At 40.1% G+C, this 24,449-nt stretch overlaps 2 protein-coding genes across 7 annotated transcripts in view; one reads left to right on the forward strand and one right to left on the reverse strand.

Moving 5' to 3' along the window:
* The window catches only part of MED12L (mediator complex subunit 12L), a 627,340-nt gene that overhangs the window by 124,923 nt on the left and 477,968 nt on the right, over positions 1-24,449 (forward strand). For 2 of the 3 annotated variants that reach the window (XM_056564945.1, XM_056564947.1), the window contains exons 14-16: positions 1,773-1,981; positions 3,059-3,163; positions 6,794-6,958. In XM_056564945.1, coding sequence (XP_056420920.1) covers positions 1,773-1,981; positions 3,059-3,163; positions 6,794-6,958 — 479 coding nt within the window. Of the gene's footprint in view, positions 1-1,772; positions 1,982-3,058; positions 3,176-6,793; positions 6,959-24,449 lie in introns of all 3 variants that reach the window. The other variant, XM_056564946.1, reaches the window with a different exon arrangement.
* GPR171 (G protein-coupled receptor 171) lies at positions 11,789-22,786 on the reverse strand. 4 transcript variants are annotated; one of them, XM_056564965.1, is made up of 4 exons: positions 22,418-22,730; positions 20,169-20,256; positions 20,002-20,076; positions 11,789-15,416 (listed from the first exon to the last, which is right to left on the reverse strand). In XM_056564965.1, exon 4 carries the CDS (start codon positions 15,381-15,383, stop codon positions 14,409-14,411), a length of 975 nt encoding a protein of 324 aa, XP_056420940.1. In that variant the 5' UTR covers positions 15,384-15,416; positions 20,002-20,076; positions 20,169-20,256; positions 22,418-22,730; the 3' UTR covers positions 11,789-14,408. The 4 variants fall into 4 exon arrangements, with proteins under 4 accessions (XP_056420940.1, XP_056420938.1, XP_056420941.1 ...); XM_056564963.1 differs by lacking the exons at positions 20,002-20,076; positions 20,169-20,256 and having other exon boundaries at positions 22,418-22,562; positions 22,669-22,786; XM_056564966.1 differs by lacking the exons at positions 20,002-20,076; positions 20,169-20,256 and adding an exon at positions 17,518-17,713.

Genomic DNA, 24,449 nt, shown 5'->3' on the forward strand with positions numbered 1-24,449 from the left:
TGAATAAAGGTATTCACATCTGTCTGACATGTCCAGGAAAGGGATCAGTGCATCAAAAGTTTATATTGCATTAAAATGTGCACGTTGAAAACTTACTATGGCTGCATGATTCCACATCACTTGTCAAAGCGCAAGTAAAATAGGGGGCCTATAGCAGACTTCCAATGTTTCCATACTCTTATGTAAAGCAATCACATGTCTGTAATGATGCTGTCTGCTAGCTAGACTGAAGAACTTGGCTTCACCTATAGCAGTCACTTCTCCTTGGTCTTCAAGTACTCATGTACCACCAGGACTTATAGTAGGGAACAAGATGATAAAAAAAAAAAAGATGGCCATCAAACAGTCACAAGAAAAATGATATAAGCATTTATCAATATCTGAAAGTAACAAGAATGAGATGGCAACTCACCATTAGATGACTGGAACTGAGGATGATGATTCATGTAGTAATAGATGACAGTCAGAAATTGAAGAAGATGACAATGACATGACATGCTACCTTTCTCTTTCTTATTTTTTATCTTCCCCCAACTTAAAGTGAAATGAAAAGTAAGCCAGCTGTCCCTGGAATATCCCTGTACTAGCCCTAGGCTAAACTATGCAAACTAAACAAGTAGAAGACTTTTAGACCCAGAAAAATGAAAGAAAACCTGAAAATTCTCTATGACTTTCATATACTAAAAGCAGAATAACATGAACAAGGAACACAAAACAGACAAGGAACTCAAGACAAAAGCATGCCATAAAGACTTAAAACTCACACTCTGAGTGCTAGGCCTTGAAACTTTTTGAATGTTTAAGATATCTATACACTTTAGTCAAAACTCTGAGCTGAACTGACAGATGATATCGGGTAGAGAAGAATCAGGTTTGTCGGATTTAATCTACCTGAATGGTAAGCCATCTGCCAGTGTCTTAACTTCCATATCTTCATTCAGAACACATGAATACTCAGCCAGGCCAAACATTCAAGTACATGGGGGGATTTGGTGATATAGCTGTTAGCTGAAAAAATATTTGACAAGCAACTATTGAAGGTACATCTGAACCTGAGAAATGAAGATACCAGACCATTTGCTTGAATCAGACGATCAGCCTAGAACACAAGAGAATAAGAAATATAGGAGGTTTACTTCCATATTCATTAATTTAACACAGTGAGATTGGTAGTTGACAGGCTGCCGAGATAAGACCCTTTGTAGAGGTACCATATCTGCATAACCTCTAACGTTAAGGTCACACACAGTGAATACTCATTCATGATGCGCAAAATACGCTGCACAGCAAGAAATACTCCGGGTATTCTCCTATCAGCACACACACAGGACTACCCGTGGTGTACCTTACTGTGACGCGGGGGCTCTCTTTCAAATCTCACTGTGCACACAGGGCTGCCGCAGGTGTGTGTGCTGATAGGAGAACACACAGCACATTTTCCACTGGGTAGTGGATTGTATGCAGGGTGAAATATGCTGCGTATATGTTACATGTGACCCTACCTTCAAACAGATTGGGGGGCTAGACAGATTGGGGGGCTAGAAAGGTTGAGGTAACAATATGCCTCCAGCTGTTGAAAAATATAACACGCAGCCTGGGCATGCTTGGAGTTATAGTTTTGCAAAAGATGGAGGCACATTGGTTAGGAAACCCTGGTATAGGCCATCAATATTTGATCAGTGGGCTTTGACAACTTTTAAAGCCCGTTTAGCTCTTTAAAATGACAAATGTTGTTATTTCACTCTAGAACATGACACTCTTTTTTATTGTAGGTGACCCAAATGATGAACATGAAAAAACTGAGTTTATAAATTTAGTTTTACTTTTCTGCGAGTTCATCCGCCATGATATATTTTCTCATGATGCATATATGTGTACTTTAATATCACGTGGGGATTTGTCAGCCAGTAACCAATCCCATTCACCAAATTTGGAACATTTAGATGAACATTACACTAAAGATCTCAGTGTCAAGCTGGAGGTAAGTGCCAACACATTTTTTGAGCATTGTAGATTGCAAAAATTATTTTCTTTCAGCGAACTGGCCAAAAACTATTTGGAGCAAATCACACCTGCATGGTAAGCTCCGTATAGATCCCAAATGTTATCATATGCATGGGGAAGAATAGTGCATCATGGGACATTATTCTTCCATTTAAAACAATGGACGTCGATGGACCATGATGGACCTGACAAATATGGGGCATTAATGGTGTCCATCGTGTGAGGGATCCGACACTCTATAATTTTTGTATTTTTTTGGCCCTATGATGGAATAAAGGAAACGTAACTGAAAAAAATGTTTCAACTGAGCTCAAACATATGCTTCAGAGTGTCCCTGTTATGTTTTAAAGGGGTACTCCACTGCCCCAGCCTTTGGAACGCCACGCCCCCTCCGATAGACTTGCACTGAAGGGGCCCTGGGTGACATCACAAGGGGAGTGACCGTGACATCATGACCCCCGCAGCATGCACCCAGTGTTCGAAACAAAATGTTCTGAACGCTGGGGCAGTGGAGTACCCGACCCCCCCGAATTTTTTTTTTTGACATGTCACAGAGACATGTAAAAAAATGTTATGGTCTGGGTGCTGAGACTTCCACTCATCAGTAGAATGAGCAGGGATAAGTTTGTGGTTGCGTGTTTACTCTCTGGCTCTCAGCGATTGAGAGCTGGGAAGTAAATCGCGCTTCTGCAAGCTTATTCATGTTCCTTCTTCACATCGGTGGGGTTCTCAGCACTGCACCTTTAACACGTCTCTGTTATATTTCACACAGCAAACACAAAACACACTATTGTATCATAGAAATAAAAATACAAAGGAATATGTCATCTATACATCTACATTCGATGTAGGAGCAGAAGTGAAATGCGTCTCCCTTTACACTCCTGTCACAACTCTGATCAATTTCCTTCCTACACCGGGTGTTGTCCACTGTATTCATTTTGGTATGAACTAAACTATATATGATGCTTTCTACTGATCTGGCGAGTGTCATACTGATGTACTTTTATACTAATAGTTTGTAAGAAAGTGTAAATACTGGTTTAATCCCTAGGAACCAGGCTTGGGAGACCAAATGGAAATTGACTCAGGAACAGCCCACCTCTTTGATGACATTGAGAAAAATGACTTCAAAACAGACTTTGGCTCAGAATTTCCAGTACGTTTATCAGTAAGATCACAAATGTCAATTGAATCTATGTGAACATGAATGTGTGTACAGCGTGTATGACTATATGACCATGTTTAGTCATATGAGTTTTGACTTACTGATTGTAACTTTCTCATGATTACTCAGATAACATTGGGGGGCATTTACTAAGATATGTGTGATACGTTTCTTTTTTTGTGTGTGTTTTTTTTTTGCGTGACTTTGCCAAATTTAATAAATGTTCGCTGGGCATTTGATAAATTTTGTGGAGTATACATGTTTTCTGAAATTTCCCTCTTCACATACACCAAAATGCTAAGCTAAGTCTGGGCTGGTGTAGTTTTGCGACTTTTTGGTGTTTTTTGTGACTTAAAAAAAAAAAAAAAAAAAAATTAGCAGGTGATAATTTCCTTACCACTGCACAAGATAATTTCCTTACCAGTGCACAAGATAATTTCCTTACCACTACACAAGATAATTTCCTTACCACTGCACAAGATAATTTCCTTACCACTGCACAAGATAATTTCCTTACCACTGCACAAGATAATTTCCTTACCACTGCACAAGATAATTTCCTTACCACTGCACAAGATAATTTCCTTACCACTACACAAGATAATTTCCTTACCACTGCACAAGATAACTTCCTTACCACTACACAAGATAATTTCCTTACCACTACACAAGATAATTTCCTTACCACTGCACAAGATAATTTCCTTACCACTGCACAAGATAATTTCCTTACCACTGCACAAGATAATTCCCTTACCACTGCACAAGATAATTCCCTTACCACTGCACAAGATAATTTCCTTACCACTGCACAAGATAATTTCCTTACCACTGCACAAGATAATTTCCTTACCACTGCACAAGATAATTCCCTTACCACTGCACAAGATAATTTCCTTACCACTGCACAAGATAATTTCCTTACCACTGTACAAGATAATTTCCTTACCACTGCACAAGATAATTTCCTTACCACTGCACAAGATAATTTCCTTACCACTGCACAAGATAATTTCCTTACCACTGCACAAGATAATTTCCTTACCACTGCACAAGATAATTCCCTTACCACTGCACAAGACTAACCTTAACAGCTGGTCTGTACGCTCATTTTCAAAAGAATGTAAACCAAAAAGTCGAAAAAAATATCCTGAGGTGCTGTGCTGCACCAAATTAGAGACACATCTACACACAAAAACAACTCTAAAGACAATGATAAATGCCCCCCATTATTCTTGCTGTTAAGATCCACTTTTTGAGTTTTAGTAGTTGCACGTAAAAAAGTCGTTGGGTGACTAAATACTGTATACATCGATTACATAAAAAAAACAAAAAAAACAAGTGCTTAATATTGTGTAAGCGTCACTTCTGCCAGTTCTGCACCACCAGGCCATGGACTCTGCAAGTTGTCCTGTGTATATGTTACACAAGTGAGTTGTTAAAGGGGTACTCCGGTGGAAAACTTTATTTTTTTTAAACCAACTGGTGCCAGAAACTTAAACCGATTTGTAAATGACTTCTATTAAAAAATCTTAATCATTCCAGTACTCATTAGCTGCTGAATACTACACAGGAAATGGTTTTCTTTTTGGAACACAGAGCTCTCTGCTGACATCATGACCACAGTGCTCTCTGCTGACATCTCTGTCCATTTTAGGAACTGTCCAGAGTAGGAGAAAATCCCCATAGCAAACATATGCTGCTCTAGACAGTTCCTTAAATGGACAGAGATGTCAGCAGAGAGCACTGTGGTCATGATGTCAGCAGAGAGCTCTGTGTTCCAAAAAGAAAACCATTTCCTCTGTAGTATACAGACCCTAAAAAGTACTGGAAAGATTAAGATTTTTTAATAGAAGTAATTTACAAATCTGTTTAACTTTCTGGCACCAGTTGATTTAAAAAAAAAAAAAAAAAAAAAAAGTTTTCCACCGGAGTACCCCTTTAAGTGCTTCCACCCTTTAATAGCGGAATTTGTCATATAATGATGAATGTTATTCATTTCACCTGTTGGTAGTTTAAATGTAAAGACTGATTGGTGTATACGTTGTATACGCTGCACTATGCACATGGTGAAATGTATTACTCCTATCTCTTATTTCTGCAGATTCCACTCACTAATGCATTGCCATCTTTGAGACGGCACATTTCCGAATGGTCCTAGCACCCAACGGATCATTCAAACATGCAGAATGTCTGTCCATGTTTTCCAGGCAGACATTCGCACATTTTCAGCCATGTGAATCCGGCCTTACTGATGAGACTGGATTCTGACACAATTGACGTCAAAAGCTGTCTTATGTGACTGGTACAGATTAAGCAAGCTACACACTACACAGTCTAAGAATGTGACAGAATTATTATACGACAACTGTGATAAATCTGGTGCGTTCTTAAACTGTGTATTCTAAGTTTACTTTTTCCAAGAATTTGAAAACTTTAGTACGTTTTTGCCAGCAATTAGTTGGAGGCCACCTTCTGGGCACATGTCCTACCAGCCTCCTCTACTAGCCACACCAATCATGAGAGGTCACATATTGTGATGTGGTGTCCCAACAACAAAGGCTGTCCTGTGGGCTGCGGATCTCCTCGGTCATGCCTGCTGCTCCTGTGTTGGGCCGCCTGTTATCATGTTTACTAGGTTCATGCACTTTATTACATTTGCTGTATTCTTTATGTTATTTATGTACTGTACCTTTAAGGAAGAGATGCAGTAGTGACCAGGTGACCCTGCCTTCCCAATGGGAACCCCTAAATTCTCCTGTATATAGTGGCGGGGGGGGGGGGGTGGATGTGCCCCAGTTCTGGAGTAGTTTGGTGCTGAGCTACAGTGTGGAAAGGAAGTGGAAGACGTTTTTGGTGCATCCAGAGGGAATCTCAAAATCAAGTCAGCCCCACCATTCTGCAGGTGTTCCCCATACAGTAGTGAGTCAAAACCCTGGCGGTGTTAGTAATTGGACCTTGTCAGAACCCTAGTCATCGAGGGATATCTTCAAGTCTCAAATCTCAAGTCTATAGAATTCAAGTGGGTGAAAAGCACAATAAGTCCCAGCAAGGCAACAGGGCTCCCAAGGGTTACACTGCATTCCTTCTACTCTACTCCGTACTGTGTGTTGTACCATCTGCACCGGCTCAGTAAAAGACAGTTATCTGTAACCCAACGTCGGTGTCTTTCTTACCCCCATGTCTGGCCCAGGAGAAGCTGTCTCCACCTCGGATCGTGTATAGGCTAACGGTGCCCCGGCGTCACGAATTGCCAAGTTTACCTTGCACTCCCATGTCACCACAGTGATATACATACTGGGCCCCTGAAAGCAGATTTTCAGAACTTTGCTCTGTGTTTATAGAGTCTGATGGTCATTCTAGTGCAGTCTTTCCCAACCAGTGTGCCTCTAGCTGTTGCAAAACTACAACTCCCAGCAAAGCCCGGACAGCCGAAGGCTGTCCAGGCATGCTGGGAGTTGTAGTTTTGCAACAGCTGGAGCCACACTAGTTGGAAAACCCTGCTCAAGTGTATAACAACAATCACAGGTTTAGTTTTTAAATGCAGCCTCATCGTTTAAATTGCAACCAATGACATGTTCTCAACTAGTTCCTTCTAACGTGTCTACATGTGTATTCTAGATATTCTCCCCAGTATCTGGAGACTGCCATCATTATAACTCTCCATCACTTCATAGAAGAGTTTCTGCTTCCAGTGAAAAGTCAGTAAAACAAGAGATCATTTTCCCTTGCACGTACGAGCTTCTACGCCATTTACAGTATGCCACACACTTTCCCATTCCTCTGGTAAGTGCTTTGATGTGTTTTCGTAGGAGGACATTTGACTGTAAGAGATGTTTGCTATTACAATTCCACCTCCACCTCTACCTACATTTTATTCTTATGCTTCATGAATATAAATCAAGCGGTTTGCATGAAATGTCACATGTCCACTTTCACCTTTTCAGCTGCCAACTAAACCTGTTGCTTACTAATACATCAATTGCATTTACCCTTTTGAGTCATTTCAAACTTTTCTTCTGCTTATGAAATACAGAACCATAGATTTTATTTAATAATATCCAGATCTTATAAACAACTACATTTACCGGACTTACTATGCAGTGATCCCTCAATTTACAATGGTCTCAACATACAATAGTTTCAACATACAATGGTCTTTTCTGGATCATTGTAACTTCAAACCAGACCCAACATACAATGTTACAGACCGTCCAGATGTGCGAAACGCGTCAATGGCTGGAGGATCTGACCAATCAGAATGGGCATTCACTGGTAAAACCCCTGTATTACTGAAGCGTATGCACTGAATTCCTGTCTGGTAGCGCCCCCTACAGTACATGGAGGTATTACATGTTCTGTACTACTATTTACCTATACCAGATTTAGCTGCTCCTTTGGACACCAAGTAAGGGCAGCTCCATTTTCCTTTTTTAGGACTTTGTGTGTACTGTACAGGACCCTGTAGAAGCTCCTGTCCTATACATAGACAGTGATTACAGCTCCCAGCAGATCTTTCTTACTTTTATATGTAAGGAATTGCTTTATCTGTATTAGTTATCTACTTATTTTTCTTTAATCCTCCCTTTTTCCTATTTTTGGATGACATTTTGGGGCTTCAGAAACAATTACCAGTTTTCCATAGAGTTATGGTCTCGACATACAATGGTTTCAACATATAATGGTCGTCCTGGAACTGATTAATATTGTAACTTGAGGAACCACTGTACTAGTGACTAAGGCCTTGTTCACCCAAGGAAATTTCCTTGCAGCAGAGTTCCACTGCAGCAGAGTCCCATTGTTTTCAATGAAATTCTGCTGCACCTTGCATGCGGTGGAATTTCCGCCATAAAAATTCTGATTCTGGAGTTTGCCAAGAGAATAAACAGGTTGAGTTTTTTGGCAAGATCCGCTTGGAAATTCAATGTCGTCCATGCGGTCCACACTATTTGAGGGTTGTCCACCTGCATTTTTTAGGCAGACATTCCGCACAAGCAGAGTGTGAACATAGATTCAAGCAGAGGTTCTTTAACCAGGTTCACCTGTTATCTACTGTGTATATACTTTAGGGTTTCAATAGATATGGAAGGTAGAAAAATGTTATTGTTTATTTCTGTTGTCATATATAGCGTCAACATATTAAATATAGTTTTGTTAGCATTTCCTTTATTTTGCATTGTTTGCTAAGCTTTTTCACGTACAGGAACATCATGCTTTTTTGAGGGTAAAACAAGGTGGTTGCTTTCTTCTCCCTGGTACTTTTATGTGGGTTTTCCTTTGTGCAGAAGATTAACTAGATGATTTCTTTCTATCTGTTTATTGCTGCTCAGGTCGAAATAGTCATGCTGGTTTTTGCATTTTTGCAGTTCAATTTACTGGCAAATAGCTGGAGGGGGCCCAACCCTGCTGTGAGACCCTGAATTGAAGTAACACCCTTGTTGTCTTAGAAGTAGCTGAATGTCATTTATATTCAACACCGTTTGAGTAACATAGAATTATGAAAAATGTTCCTTTTTTTACATTTGATTAAGCAACTTGTGTATTACCTGTCAGGGACCGACCGGGGGACAGGGAGAGTGAGCCCTAAACTGACCCTAAAACCGCTCTCCCCACCTACTTGCCCATCCACCCTAACCGGTGGATTGACAACTGGGCACCAGTCAGTTCCTGAACTAAAGTTCAGGGGCCTAAAAACACATAATATACATCAATAGTCGGTCACAAACCAGAAACATAACAGGAACATAGAACTCTATAAAAGATTAAGTTCAGAGGACACAGATCAGTGAGCAGCATAGGAGACACTATGGATCAGCAGTCATGAACAGAGGACACTAGATCAGCGGACATGAAGAGAACTCAGTGGTCGTGAACAGAGGACACTATAGATCCGTGGTCGTGAACAGAGGACACTATAGATCAGTAGTTATTTACAGAACTCCAAAGATCTGAAATCAAGAACTAATAAACATAAAGTTCAAAACACCAGATAGGAAAACGGATAAGTCAACAGACTTTAGGAACAGGAAGGAATATGGCATAATCCCCCAGAACATCCAGTAGACACAAAGTCCCCATGGACCAGAAACAGGGATCTATCGCTAATCAGGAATATTTGCATTCCCTATGCAAACCTTCAGTAGACACAAAGTCCCTATGGACAGTTAATAGGGATGCCTAGAAACACAGGATATATTTATAGAACACTGTTCACACTGAACACAAGACAGGAATAGCAATCCCTCTGAACACCCCCAGTAGACAAGGAGTCCCCATGGAGCGGTAACAGGGATACAACATAGCACACTGTTCACACAAACTGGACACTCCACTCCACTATAGGAGTAGCCATTAATAATAAATCCAAATAGTTCTGTGTTTTATATTTCTGTTTTCCTACTGCATCCTACTGTGTGCCAGTGTGCCGCTGGCCTAGTAGGAAAACAGAAATATAAAATACAAAACTTCACATAAACGGATACAAGCGAAAACAGTGTGAACAGACACATAGCAGAAAGGATAAACAAATCCTAAAACCGACTAAAAAAACACAGCTTAAAACCCACTAAGAGCATGCCACCTAACATTGAGGAAACCAGAAAATACAAAGTGCATGCTAAAACAGAGAAAGTAGATTAAAAGATCAAATAAGAAGAGTTTCACCCAAAGCCTCCAGTAGCAGCATGGCCAAAGCAAGATGTAATGAAGAATCACCATGAGCTCCCAGCAGCATATCCAGCATGTTAGCAAGTCAGAATTAAATGACGTCAATCACCAGCTCTGAGGCTAGGCTCGGCAAGGCCATTGGACAACAGAGGCTGAGGCTGAAAAAGCCAGAGACATAAACAATTCCCTCACCAGAGAACATAAAACTGTTCACACACAGCAAATCCAATAGTTGCGTGTGAACACAGACCAGGACAGACATGACATTACCTATTCTCCTATCCCTTAATCCCCTAGTCTTGTTAAATTTTGACTATCTCTTACAAAAAATTTTACTTTTTGTGTAGATTTTAAATATACACCTCAAGTAAATCTAGTAGGTGTCTTAAAGGGGACTTGTCATCACTGCTATGCTTATGAAACAGGTGTGGTCCCTGGTGGCTTCTTCCCACCCTTTCAGCCTTTATACTATACCAAAACAGGAAGAGATCTATCAATCAAGGCTGGTAGGGCTGGGATAGAATGCAGGGGATCACCCTGTTTTGGCCAGCATAAAATTGATGACAGGTTCCCTTTAAATCTATTTTAAAGCCTTTTCTTTTTTTTTTTTTATGTGTGGCTGTATGAGACCTTGTATTTTCCAGTACAAGTTACATAGATTTATCATTTTATCTCCATTCAACAAATGGGGCTGAGTTGCATTGCTGAACACAGGTAGCAGTAGAATGGTACAAATAATTATAATTTTTTTTTAATTACTATTATATTGCAGAAATTACAAAAAATAAGTGGAGAATGTGCTGTCCAATGTGGTATGCTGAGAATCAATTTCAAATATGCTTGAAAAAAGAAAACAGAAATTAACAGCAATTCTCATAGTGTAGATAACCTGAACAATGTAAAAGGGGGTACTCCGGTGGAAAACATTATTATTATTATAATTTTTTGTTTTTAAATCAACTGGTGCCAGTAGGTTAAACAGATTTGTAAATTGCTTCTATTAAAAAAAAAAAAAAATCTTAAAGGGGTACTCCGGTGAAAACCTTTTTTCTTTTAAATCAACTGGTGGCAGAAAGTTAAACATATTTGAAAATTACTTCTCTTAAAAAATCTTAATCCTTCCAGTACTTATTAGCTGCTGAATGCTACAGAGGAAATTCCTTTCTTTTTGGAACACTGATGACATCGCGAACACAGTGCACTCTGCTGACATCTCTATCCATTTTATCAACCATGCATAGCAGATGTATGCTAAGGGCAGCATGGTGGCTCAATGGTTAGCACTGCTGCCTTGCAGTGCTGGGGACTTGGGTTCAAATCCCACTAAGGACAGTAATAAATAAAGCGTTATTATTATTATAATAACGTCAGCAGAGAGAACTGTGGTCGTGATGTCATCAGAGAGCATTCCAAAAAGAAGATAATTTCCTCTGTAGTATTCAGCAGCTAATAAGTACAGGAAGGATTAAGATTTTTTAATAGAAGTAATTTACAAATATGTTTAACTTTCTGCCACCAGTTGATTTAAAAGAAAAAAGGTTTTCACCGGAGTACCCCTTTAATCCTTCCAGTACTTATCAGCTGCTGTATACTACAGAGGAAGTTGAGTTGTTTTCTGTCTGACCACAGTGCTCTCTGCTGACACATCTGACACCTCTGTCCAGAGCATGATAGGTTTGCTATGGGGATTTGCTTCTACTCTGGAAAGTTCCTTATACAGACAGAGGTGTCAGAGGAGAGCACTGTGGCAAGGCAGAAAAAAACAACTCAACTTCCTCTGGAGCATACAACAGCTGATAAATACTAGAAGGATTAAGATTTTTAAATATAAGTAATTGAAAAACCTGTTTAACTTTCTGGAGCCAGTTGATATGGAATTTTTTTTTTCCACCGGTGTATCCCTTTAAGGAAATAGGTACCGTAAGCAATATTATGTCCAGCGCTGAGAGTTTAAGGTGAACCCTTTTTATTGAATGTAAATTATAACTCAAAATACATCCAAGCAGGGGACATACAGATTTAAGATATCTGATGTGTTCAGTGTGAAAACTCTTTATTATAACATATTAAACAACACTGAATTGCACAATAAAGTTCACATGTCTCAATCACAGGACCGCAACTTGCCAGTTTAATGAAGACGGGTTACATAAAAAAAAACAATGTAATCGAAACAACAACGGAGACTAACTAAACATGTTTTGATTGTAAAGTAAAGGTTTGTACACAAGGGAAAACTCTCACTAAAAAAGTCATCAAAATTATTTGTTGTGCTGTTTTTGGTGCTGATTTTAAAGTGGATTTCCAGGTGTGTTTTTTTTCCATTGTTTTCAATGTGAGCTTTAAAGCACAATCCCTCTAAAACGAGCCATATCACTCTTTTTTTTTTTTTTTTTCAAGTGCAGTTTTTCTTGGAAACCACATGATTTTTTCGAACATTGCCCAATAAAGAAAGAGCTGGAAACCACATTTTTGAGGGTTATTTTTAGAGACTTTTTTTTAGAGCCTGTGTAAACATACACCTAACCATAAACTTGAAAATAAAAATTCTATTATATAATTATACTATTATATAATTACTATTGCTATTATACAATACTACTATATCTCTAAATAATAAACATAAGACCTTTTTGGAGAGTACAGCATAGATCAGATTAGACTGAGTGATTGTCAAGTTCCAAGAACAAAAATCCAAGCTTTCATGATTCAGCATCTTTCTATGTAGGCCGCCTTTTTCCATGGGGGGGGGGGGGGGGGTCTTTTTCTATGAAAATTACTAAAATAACTTGCCTCCTACATGAACCTCACTAAAATGGTGTGAAACCTGTCCTGTAGTCTGTTCCCCAAGGACACACATAATGATGTGAGGGACCATAGCCAGCACGGTTGGCTATCCTGCAAGTCATGCTGTTCATAATTCTCTGTGGCTCCATTATAGAACTACAAAGAAAACTTTTAACAAGCATCCAGGGGCCTGGGGAAGGGGCATACCACTGCCAGATGCCAGGTGAGACCAGAACTGGCACGGTTGGCTCTTGCAGGAGTTGTACTTAGTGGAGTAAAAAAAATGCCTATGTAGATATCCTCTTGCAGGCAGTTATGAATGACGACATTGCAGGTGGTAAACTCATGACTCCACTCCATCTTGTTTAGTAAACCAAGTACATACCTGGTGTCTCTAATGGATATGGGGTAATCTTGGGTTGTAAATAATTATATACTTTCTCCCCCACATGCTCACAGTGGGAGTTATTGTTAGCAACAGTGGGTCTGGGGTATCTCAGTGCTGTACTTGGGGATAGGGGATACGTTTAATTGGTTTGGATTACCCCCTTTAAAAAATCAGGTTTAGAGTACTAACCTGCAGATTAGCTAAAGTCTGGCTTGTAAAACATTGGTTTTAAGTAAATCTGTGACATTTTGTGCCTGTATAAATATAGGTCACTCAAATAGAAAGGAAAGGGCTGTCAGTGCAGACAGACTGTGTTCTCTAGATACCCTATATGTACCAACTGTATGTTTTTGCTAATAGATGTGCATCCCAAATAGGCTTCTCCACCATTCTATACCTTGGTATTTAAATATGTATTTTCTCAACCAATCACTAATGAGAACCTGTTAGCCTCCTTGACATATCTATTTTAGCATATACTTGCATTCCGTATGATAGAACATATGTGTTGCTACAAGGCCTGACATGGTCCAACCAGAGATGACAGTGTTACACTATGTAGGGACACAACCTATCGGCAATGTTTTACTGATTTTCCACGAGGAATAACAGAGCAAGGCTAATTTTCCACAGCAAAAAAAAAAAAAAACTGTCAACTGGCATTTTCCTGCATTTTTGCTGCATTTTTGTGTTATTTTCTCCTTTGGCAGTTTTTACTGTTCCTGTGTCCACCGCTACATGTTTAACTCCTTATAGATAAAATAAAATGTAAAAGGCCATAAAAAACACCAATATAAAACCTAAATTTTCAATAGTCTCAACATGCTTAGATTTTGAAAAACTGCAAAGAGGAGTGAAAAATCACCAAGTGGGTATGGCACTCCCCTATTGACTTGCAGCCAACATCTGGATGCAGTGTTTTTTTTTACCAAAGAAAAAAAATCCTCTGTGCCTGATTGGGCGGTTTGTCCGCGTTTTTGCTAATAAAAAATAAATAAAAACAAGTGAAAACATAAATATCCAAAGAAGTATTTTTCTTTTTAAGCTAGAGATTATTGACACATAGTTTTCATTAAAGTGTACCTGTCACTTTAAAATACTTTTCACATGTCATAGAGACAAGTCGAAAGTTTTGATCAGTCGGGGTCCGAGTGTTTAGACCCTGACCGATCAAAAGTGATTGGTCAGACAGAAACACGCATGGCTGAACAAGACAATCCCATAGTCTTATACTCTTATTTATATTATCACTGTCTGATCATGTATACAATACACTCTTTAAGTTACAGAGAGTGATAGATGACTTTACATTATATTCAATGGTTGGTTGTTTTTTCATGATTTCTAGCAGTTGTTTCATAAATCCAAATACATCTCAATGTTATAATTCACCATCTAAACTGCTGTTGTAATAGTGTCCTCTCTCCCAACCACAACTCGCTCTTGTCTCTTTAAGGAGAATGTCTTGCTTATTTTAGACCTGAAGTTATTTGAGAAGTAGTAATACACAATAGGGTCAAAGCAAAGATTTGATACTGAGAGTAAAAGGGTTGACTCCTTTGCATAAAACAGCACCTGCTTCAGGCTGCATTCTGTGATCACATTGTTTTGACTTAAGGTATATGGGATTCGAACAATGTGATAGGGAAGGAAACATATTATGTATCCTGCTGTTACGAGAAAGATCTTTACCAATGCTGCTTTGATATTATTGGCTTCTTCACAATCCTTATTGCTGTAAAGTTTCCTAATAGTTATGCAGTTAGAGATCAAAATGATAACCGAGCAATTGAAAAATATAGCAATGCTGATAAAGTTGGAGAGTACATGCCAGTTTTTTCCAATATCTGTTTTAAAGTCAATACACCCAACATGTTCCCTCTCCGGGATATGTTTTATAGGGATCAGCATGTTTGGTACCATTATGAACAGTACGAGAGCCCAGACAACTGCTGACAACATTTTAGCAAATCCTCGCTTCTGTATTTGGTACAGTTTAGAGCTTTGTATAGTCTGGAGACAGCGGTCCATACTGACAAATCCCAGGAATATAATTGAAAGGTACATGTTGATATAAATGATACAAGCTGTAACCTGGCAGTGGAAGATCTTCAAGTTCCACGATGCATATCCCATGTCTACCACTATTTTAAATGGCAAGGCCAATGTCAACAAGAAATCAGCTATAAGTAGGTTGATGAGGTAGACGCTTAAACATTTCTGGTTGTTATCTTTCCAAGCAAATGCCCACAATGCAAAGAAACTTCCAAAAAATCCAACCATAAATATTAACCAATAGACATATGTAAATGGTTCCAAGTCTTTGTTCACTTCACAAGTCAGGTAGGTACTGTTGCTTGTGATCATCATTGTGAATAACCCTGTTGTCAGCTGCAGGATGGCCTGAATAAATAAGGAACAAGAGCAAAAATAAACAATCTTTATAAAAGCAATATTATTATTATTTTATTATCCACATTTCAAAACACATCATCTGTTCTTCCAAGTTTAGGATGATGTGTTGTCTTTTTTGATGCAAGGGAACAGTTTGATTTCATTTACATGAATTACTCTTAGGGCAGGGTCATACGAGCGCATCCGCAGCGTATTTGACGTTGCGGATGTGCCGATGGCAGTCACAGAGGGACTGCAGTCAGCGCATCCGCAGCATCAAATACACTGCAGATGCGCCCTATGTGACCCTGCCCTTATATATACTTCTATAGTTTTATCAACATCAATTTATTTGCTGCAGTTTTAAAACCTGCCATATGGATCAATTTCTACACAAATTCTATACAATTGTTTTGGGTTATGTATAGGTTTTGTGCATGCAAATCTGCTGTGGAAAATCTACAGAGTATATGCAATAATGGGAACATATCCTAAGGCTAGGTTGACACATTGTTAAATAGAAACGAAAAAATAGCCGTAAAATTGGTAGAAAAAAATGCAGTTTTTTATTTTTAAATCTAATGAGGTGTTGTTTTAAAGGGGCTGTGCAGTGTAAACTATCCTATCCACAGGATAGGGGATAAGTATCTGATAGCCAGAACGGTACCCAGACTCTTAGAGAGGAGCACGGGCTGTAGGTGAAGATACCCGAGTGCATCTCCAGTGTTCCCATAGAGAACGAATGGAGCGCATGCTTTAGAGTTGGGGTCCCATTCCAGAAATTGCAAACAGGGGGAGATGGGGGAGTCCTAGCAGTCGAACACCCCACGATCAGACATTTATTCCTTATCATATGGATAAGAGATAAGATAGTTTTCACTGGACAACCCTTTATAGGGGTCTATTCAAGTAAGTCTATAAAAGCAGGTGTCAGTGCTTACATTGTTCTAAAAAAATGACAGTATCCCAACATAACTGGCATTTTTTGTATCTAGTGTGTGCAGTGAGTACCACTTTTCTATTGGCTTTAATAGAACACATTATTAGATCAAAATTCTTTTTTTATGTCTATTCTTAAGCATTTGTTTTACAGTGTTTGAATTCGGCCTAAATGCAAAAATTCAGTCCTTAAAACTTGGAATGTTGGAGCAGTAAAAAATCACTTACCTACATTTACACAGTAGTCTACTTAAATGCTTTGCTTTTACAGAGATGGACCACATAGGTTGCTATGTGAATCTACAATAGTAGATCAACCTATTATCTGACTGCAGCTATGGCTCTTGAGATCCATGCTTAAAGGGGTACTCCACCCCTAGACATCTTATCCCCTATCCTTTGGATAGGGGATAAGATGTCTGATCGCGGGGGTCCCGCCGCTGGCGGCGGGACCCCCACAATCAGACATCTTATCCCCTATCCTTTGGATAGGGATAAGATGTCTAGGGGTGGAGTACCCCTTTAAAGGACATTTGCAGCGTAATTAACACTTATCCCCTATCCACAGGATAGGGGATAAGTGTTTGATCGCGGGGGGTCCGACCGCTGGGACCCCCTGTGATCTCCTGTACGGGGCCGCGGCTGTGCCGTGGCTCTCCCGTGCAGGGGGTGTGCCAGCCGCAGCATGACGTTGCGGCCGACACGCCTCCTCCATACATCTCTATGGGAGAGGCAGGGAGGCAGTGTTCCTGCCTCCCCATCTCCCCCATAGAACTGTATTGGGACAGGGAGGATACGGGCCGTCACCGTCGACCTCTAGGTCGATGCTACGCGCCTTCAGCGCTCACTATGAGCGCTAATGGCGGCGCCCCGTTAGGGAGATCGACCGGTCCCAGCGGTCGGACCCCCCGCGATCAAACACTTATCCCATATCTTGTAGATAGGGGATAAGTGTATATTGTGCTGCAGTTGTCCTTTAAAGATTGAATTTTAACATATATAATGTGACAAATATGGGTCACATTTATTAAAACATTATTGCATGAAATATAAAACTGAATTTAGTCATCTACAATAGAAAGCATGTAGATAGTAAAATATACAGAACTGTATCTGTTTCAACCAGCTGCTAGTATGAGGGCAGATATAATGTAGGTATAAGTCACAATACCTGAGATGACTGTCCTATACGGGTGTCTGGTAGGAATGCACTGCAGTAGTCATCTCATTTTCTGATAAACAAAACTTTCCTCCCCCTTTCCTTTTCTGAAAATACACAGCGTTGTGGTCCTGGTGGTTTTACTTCAAGATTTCTAATGACGTAGTTGAAACTCAAGTTTTTTCACAAAAGATTTTCCATTTTTGTTCTGGTGAGCGTGAAAAAGTACCCAACCGTCAGCTCTGTGTGTCTCACTCTATTCATTGCTGATGTATTGCAAAACACTTGTAAGATGCGTCAGAAATGTTATATATTGAGCAACATCTATGGGATCTTTATTCGGTGTAGACAATGTATATTACATTGGTATCATATCTAAAGGGAACCTGACACATTAAACAGCTATCTGAGCTGTAGGTAGTTTGTGATTGTGGGAAAACATTTATGGAAACTTGTGTAATTTACTCAACCAAATCCTTGCTCATTCCAAGTTTTAGGAGTCCAGGGGGTGGTCTCATAAGTGACTGACAACCTTTACTGTATGAGTGTAAATACACAAAATGGTGTCAGACATTGACTATGCCCACTGGACTCCTAAACCTGGAATGAGCAGGAAATAGGTTGAATCTTTTCCCCCAAAATTATGCTTTATCAAAACCTACGCAACGATTTTTTCAGCTACAAGGGTCCAGTGACCAAAGATCACAGGGTCACACCCACCACCCAAAAGTGGCATAATCCTAGACTTACAAGATGCTGGTAGATCAGACTGCAAGTATTATGTGGCAGGTTCCTATTAAGGGTTTTTATTGTATCACTAACAGTAACAAACACTGTTCAGACACTATTAAAGGTCCCTGACAGTTTAAGAATTTCATCCTAAATACGGGCATTGTGGATATCTCTAAATAGCGGTTCCACAGGCACTTTTAGTATATATCCAAAAAAGAAATGAATCTAGACACTGCAGGATAATGTGGCCACAGTTTAGTTACATAGAGCCCACTATGAATCAGTCAGCCGGTTTAATCTGTGGGGTGCTCTCCGCTTTCACAGGAATAGTTAGAACCATATCTTTTATGGAACAAAATAAATAAGCATGGCACTTCACTGTGGAAGAAGAGCCACTGGTAAGTGCCATGTTATTTCTTTCTTTCCATTATTTATAGAACATTAACTATTAGTATTGTTTGGGTTCCTGCCCAAAAAAATTATTCTAAAGTCATATCCTTTATGCACACAGGACTTATGTATGTTCACTTTTAATTCTTTTTTAAATTTTGCTTTTTTTATTTGACATATAGGATCATATCATTGTCTTCTACTTGTTACGGTCTGCGCTCCGGCCAGACAAGCTGTCCGTGAGCACTTTCCTTTTTCTCCCTCCTCAGCCAGCGGAGCTGGGATTTGCATGGTGATACGCGCCCGCATGCGAGTCCTAGCCCATGACTCACCTCCGCTCTCCACTATTCCCTCTGTGCTTCCTCAGTGCCAGCACGCGTGCCTCCACCTTCTAAGGCCCGTGTGCACCGGAGCTTTGAGATTTAAAGGGCTAGTGTGCCCTTAATTAGTAATTACACCTGCACCTCAGTTAGAGTTTCTTCACCTCCCATTATTCCTTTTTGGATGCTTGTTGCCTTGGGCCTGAGAGAAAGCTTTCTTTTGGCTTGCCTTTCCGTGTTCCTGATTCCATTGTTCCGTGACCTGACCTTGCTCCTTTGCCACCTGCCTATAGACCTCCTGCTTCATTCCTGACTTCGCACCTGTGCCACCAGCCCTGACCATCAGCTATCCAGACCACGACTTGCCGTATCCCTTCTGTGCCTCGCATTTCCTCAGCCACCTGTGTGGTCGAGTCATGCCAGGGGTAGCAACCTGGGTGCCGCCTGCCGCAACAAGAGCATCCTGCTTTGCGGTGGGCTGTGGTAAAAAGCAGCGGCACCTTAGACTCCGCTCCCTGGCATAGCCTGTGTCATCAGCCACACAGGTCCAGCGGATCCACTACTACCCTGTGTGCTATAGCTGTTGCAGTGAGTCTTACACTGCTGGCTTCTAGTGGCCCTGTTCAAATATAAGCCCGTTATTGTGTCAAAGTTAGGGCCCTCTGGAGGATCCTCTGGTATCCTGGAGGAGCAATCCAACCTTGTGCAATATTGTAATCTTACCGTTCAATCCGACATATTTTCGCTCAAGGGCCAAATTGACATAGAGAACACTTTAGTTAGTATTAAGACTTTGTACACTGAAACAAATTTACCCTTTTCTTAACTTAAAGGAAAAAAAGAAACCATAAAGCAATTTCATACAGATACTAACCATTATAACTTCAGCCCAAGTGATCAGTATATACTCTTTGTAACATATCACTTACAATAAATAGTTAAAATGGTGTATATTGGGAAGAAGAACAATAAATAAATACCAGCACTATATGGGTCTTATATTAGTATAAATAATTTATTAGTGGAATAAAACTGGATAATAAAAGGATATTACTATGTGTCTATGTGGTGAGTGGCGATTATAGACGCAGTAGTTCAGTAAAAATTCAGATGATTCCCATGAGTGTCACTGTAAGAATAGAAAAAATTAAATGTATGGAACTTATACAGTTCAAATGATTTTTAGGTAGTACTTATTATTATAGTATGGGGTATGTTTACATGTCAGATATCAGATGGCAGTTCTGTGTTTCTGCTGCTATCCCTAGTGAAGAGGCTGCTTGTGCAGATGTAGAGCAGGAATGAAGTCCTACAAAAATAGACATACAGTGATGTTTCCAATATGAGAATCAGGAGTGCACAAATCAATTCAAAGTTTATACCTATAGCTATTGCAGGAGATTAGAACAGTGAGAGGCACCAGTATTGCTGGTTGCGATGTTCTGCAATTGCTTTATCTGTAGATCATATATGTTAGTCTATTAACACTACACTTGCTACCAAACAGAACTCTAACTCTACTAAAATGCACATACAACAAAGGTAAGTAGATATGCTGTTAGTCCTGTATGGATTATTTCCCAGGTTGCGTTTTTGTTGTTTTTCTGAAAAGTGCAATGTGCTGCCGCAGTTTCTCAAGAACGTGCAATGTACTGCTGTTTGCCTGCTTAATGGATATCCTTAGCAAGTACAGAAGATGCAGATTAATGTGCAGTTAGCAAAAAAGTTTATACTTAACATGCAGAGATATTACAGCGATAGTCCATTACTGTACTTATTCCTAAACTGGGATACACAGTAAGCTGCTCCACTAATTAATAGGAACTTGCACTGCTCACTGGTATTCCCCGTATTACCGAAGTGTACCTTGTTTTCTCCTGTGTCTCGTAAGTTCTGTGAAGTACCAGTCCCGATTCTCTGGTTGCGGAAGGGTCTGGTAAACTGTCTCGGCCGGTGGCGTCTCTACCAGAGTCCGTTCCTGCTGTCGTTGTTAGCGAGGTAGTCAGGTGATCGGTAGCTAGTGACGTCACTATGGATGTGTGTGTGGATCAAAAAGCACCAAAGCGTTATTTATAACTAGTACTCTTTGTCGGGTTTGGGGCATTGGGTTTCCCCGTTATATTTTGGGAGGGTGTATTTCTGTTAAGTTCCAAATTTCCCCTTTTTTCATTTCGTTTAGGCCCCTTTCACACTACAGGTATCATCCTGTAAACAACCTCCGTTATTACTCCCGGCAAAAAGTCCTGAAAACGGCCATCAAAAAATCCAATTCATGTCAATGGGATTTTTTGAACATCCTTTTGCATGAGGTATGTCCGTTTTTACTAATGTCAGTTATTTTTGCCGGCACAAAAGACAGTGCATGCACTAATTTTTGATCCAGCAAAAATTTTTTGGAAAAACCGAACGTTAAAATTTAACATTGATGTCTATGGGAACTGGATGTTCAAAAAAACATCCGTTATCATCAGTTATTGTCTGTCTTTTTAACATCCGTTTTTTGTACTGAGCATGCTCAGTACAGCTTTACAAAAAAAGGGTTAAAAACCTGATAAAACTAAACCGGATATAACTGGTAATAACGGATGACAACGAACGAACAACATCAGGTTTTATAAGAAAAAAAAAACATTAAAGATAACGTATGATGGTCATCGGTTATCATCCGTTATTACCAGTTATTGCATCCATTTTTTTTAATCTGTTATTGTAAAATAATGGCAGTAAAAAAGCAGGATGATACCTGTAGTGTGAAAGGGGCCTTAGATGGATACTGATATTGTGGTTGGTGAAAACAGGATGTTTCCTGTATTCGCTCTGGTGTGTCTTCTAATAGGGGTTCAAATCTATTGCTTCCTGGTATCGCATATTGTGTGGAATTGTTCCTTTCTGGGGTGTTTGTCTCCATACTCTGTCTTGTTACTATAATATTTGGGGATAGTGGTATGTGTGATCTATTTTGTGATGTTTCTGGTTGTGTTGGAGCTTCATGTACGGAATAATTGCACAATTCCTCCATTGACTCCTCTAATGTGACAGATTCTTCTCCTTTAGTTTTATCTTTAGTTTCCAATTCTATAGTTAAAATGGTGCATATTGGGAAATGATGGTCAATTAAGTTCAAGAAATAGTAAAAGTAATGTTTGATTTCATGATCTATGGGGGAGATTTATCAAAACCTGTCTAGAGGAAAAGTTGCTGAGTTGCCCATAGCAACCAATCAGATCCGTTCTTTCATTTTTGAAAAGGCCTCTGAAAAATGAAAGAAGCGATCTGATTGGTTGCTATGGACAACTCAGCAACTTTTCCTCTGGACAGGTTTTGATAAATTGCCCCCTATGTCTCCTGTAAACATTAACGTGTATCATACTCAGTAATTCAGATATACAGTCTACATATCGTTTTACCTGGCTGATACATGTATAATAATAATATACATATAAAAGGGAAAAAAGGTAATGGTACCATACCTGTTTCCTTGGATGTCTTGTAAAGAGCTAGTGAGGCATGAAAAACATTATCAGAACATTACGGAGAGGATAAAAGCTTCCAGCTCGTACAACAGAAAGTAACTTTGCAGAAAGGCTGTTAGGAACTGTATCACTGCTGGAGGAACTGAAAACGTCTGCATTAGTAGGAAACCACACAAAAAGTATTTTTACCGGAAACATACACGCACAATGGCAGCAGACCATTTAAATCATTTGCATAAAAATATTACTCTATGGACATCTTTTATAAATGTTCTTGTTAGGCTGGGTTCACACTCCATTTGTGCCATATAGTTAGCATGTTCATTAAGGGACCTCTTCAGATGAAAGCGAAAATGACACTGTTTTGGCCTCTGTCTACCAAAGGAAGTCTATGGATACATTTTGGGGGAGATTTATCAAGACATGTGCATAGGAAAATTTGATCAGTTGCCCATAGCAACCAATCAGAGGCCCTTTTAAAAATGAAAGAAGCGATCTGATTGGTTGCTATGGGCAACTGGTCAATTCTTCCTCTGAACAGGTTTTAATAAATCTCCCCCAAAATGTATCCCTAGACTTCCTTTGGTAGACAGAGGCCAAAACAGTGTCATTTAGCTAGTAGGCATTTTTTACTGCAAAAAATAAATAGTGGAATAGCATAAAAGTGTACGCTATTCTATTCAATAGGGTTCTTTAAAGTGGAAATGTCTGCAAGGAAACATGGGTGTAAATAGGCACATTGCTAGATAGGGAGAGCCATCAAAAAAGTCTTTCCAGTGCTGTGATATACTGTAAGTCTCTTTGTTATTATGCAAATAAAACTGATAATCCCAGGGAACATTCCCCAACATGGCAAGAGTCCAGGTACGTCCAACCTATATCTTAAATTTTTATTGACTGTCATATGGGGTAGGTGGATGCAAGTGATCCAGTGGACAATAGTAAAGAGGACATGGGATGGACTTACCTGGCCTCTTGTCATGCCTAGGAATGCCCCCCAGGTCCGCTCTAATATATCCATTAAATGGATGTTATATTTGTCTATGGACAACAGATGCCAAAGTTTGACATCCATCACAGGCACTAATTCAGTCGTTGGAGCTTCAATGCAGAGATGTAAATGGGCACTGTCATGAACCTTTTCTTTTTCATATGTTGTAGTACTTATGTACTACAACATATCTCTAATATATGTCCATAATTTTTTTTTAAATTAAAATATTGTATTTTATGTTTGAAAACCAGACACTAGTGCCGTGACGTCACGACTGAATTCGGACCGATGCTGGCCAGCCAATCGGTCCTTATTCACTCAGCCTGTGCTCGCTCCCTGCCTGTCAATCAGACAGGTGTGAGTGAGCGCTGTGAATGCCTGGGCTGAGCTCATTGGCTGCCTGGCCTCGCAGCTGCCTACGCTTATTGGCTGCCCGCCCCCGGCATGTACAGTCTGGTGGCTGCGCGGCACTGAATCTCAGTGCTGCCCTGATGCTCCAGGACTGTACATGTCCTGTACGGGTAAGTGAGGTCTTATTTCACTTAGGCTGGATCCACACTACGTTTTGTCCCATACGGGAGCGCATACGGCAGGGGGGAGCTAAAACCTCGCGCTCCCGTATGTGACCGTATGCGCTCCCGTATGCCATTCACTTCAATGAGCCGACCGGAGTGAAACGTTCGGTCCGGTCGGCTCATTTTTGCGCCGTATGCGCTTTTACAACCGGACCTAAAACCGTGGTTGACCACGGTTTTAGGTCCGGTTGTAAAAGCGCATACGGCGCAAAAATGAGCCGACCGGACCGAACGTTTCACTCCGGTCGGCTCATTGAGTGAATGGCATACGGGAGCGCATACGGTCACATACGGGAGCGCGAGGTTTTAGCTCCCCCCTGCCGTATGCGCTCCCGTATGGGACAAAACGTAGTGTGGACCCAGCCTTACCCGTACTTCTTTTCGGTACTTCTCTTGGCGGTGAGCACGGCATGTAGGCGATGCTCCTATACTCCTCCTCCCTGGATAACACTAAACAGGG

Source organism: Hyla sarda, chromosome 3 (assembly GCF_029499605.1).
Source record: "Hyla sarda isolate aHylSar1 chromosome 3, aHylSar1.hap1, whole genome shotgun sequence".
Lineage (NCBI taxonomy): Eukaryota > Metazoa > Chordata > Amphibia > Anura > Hylidae > Hyla > Hyla sarda.

Coding starts and splice junctions, on each gene's coding strand:
- GPR171 (XM_056564963.1), bottom strand. CDS start 15,383: ATGATGATCACAAGCAACAGTACCTACCTGACTTGTGAAGTGAACAAA.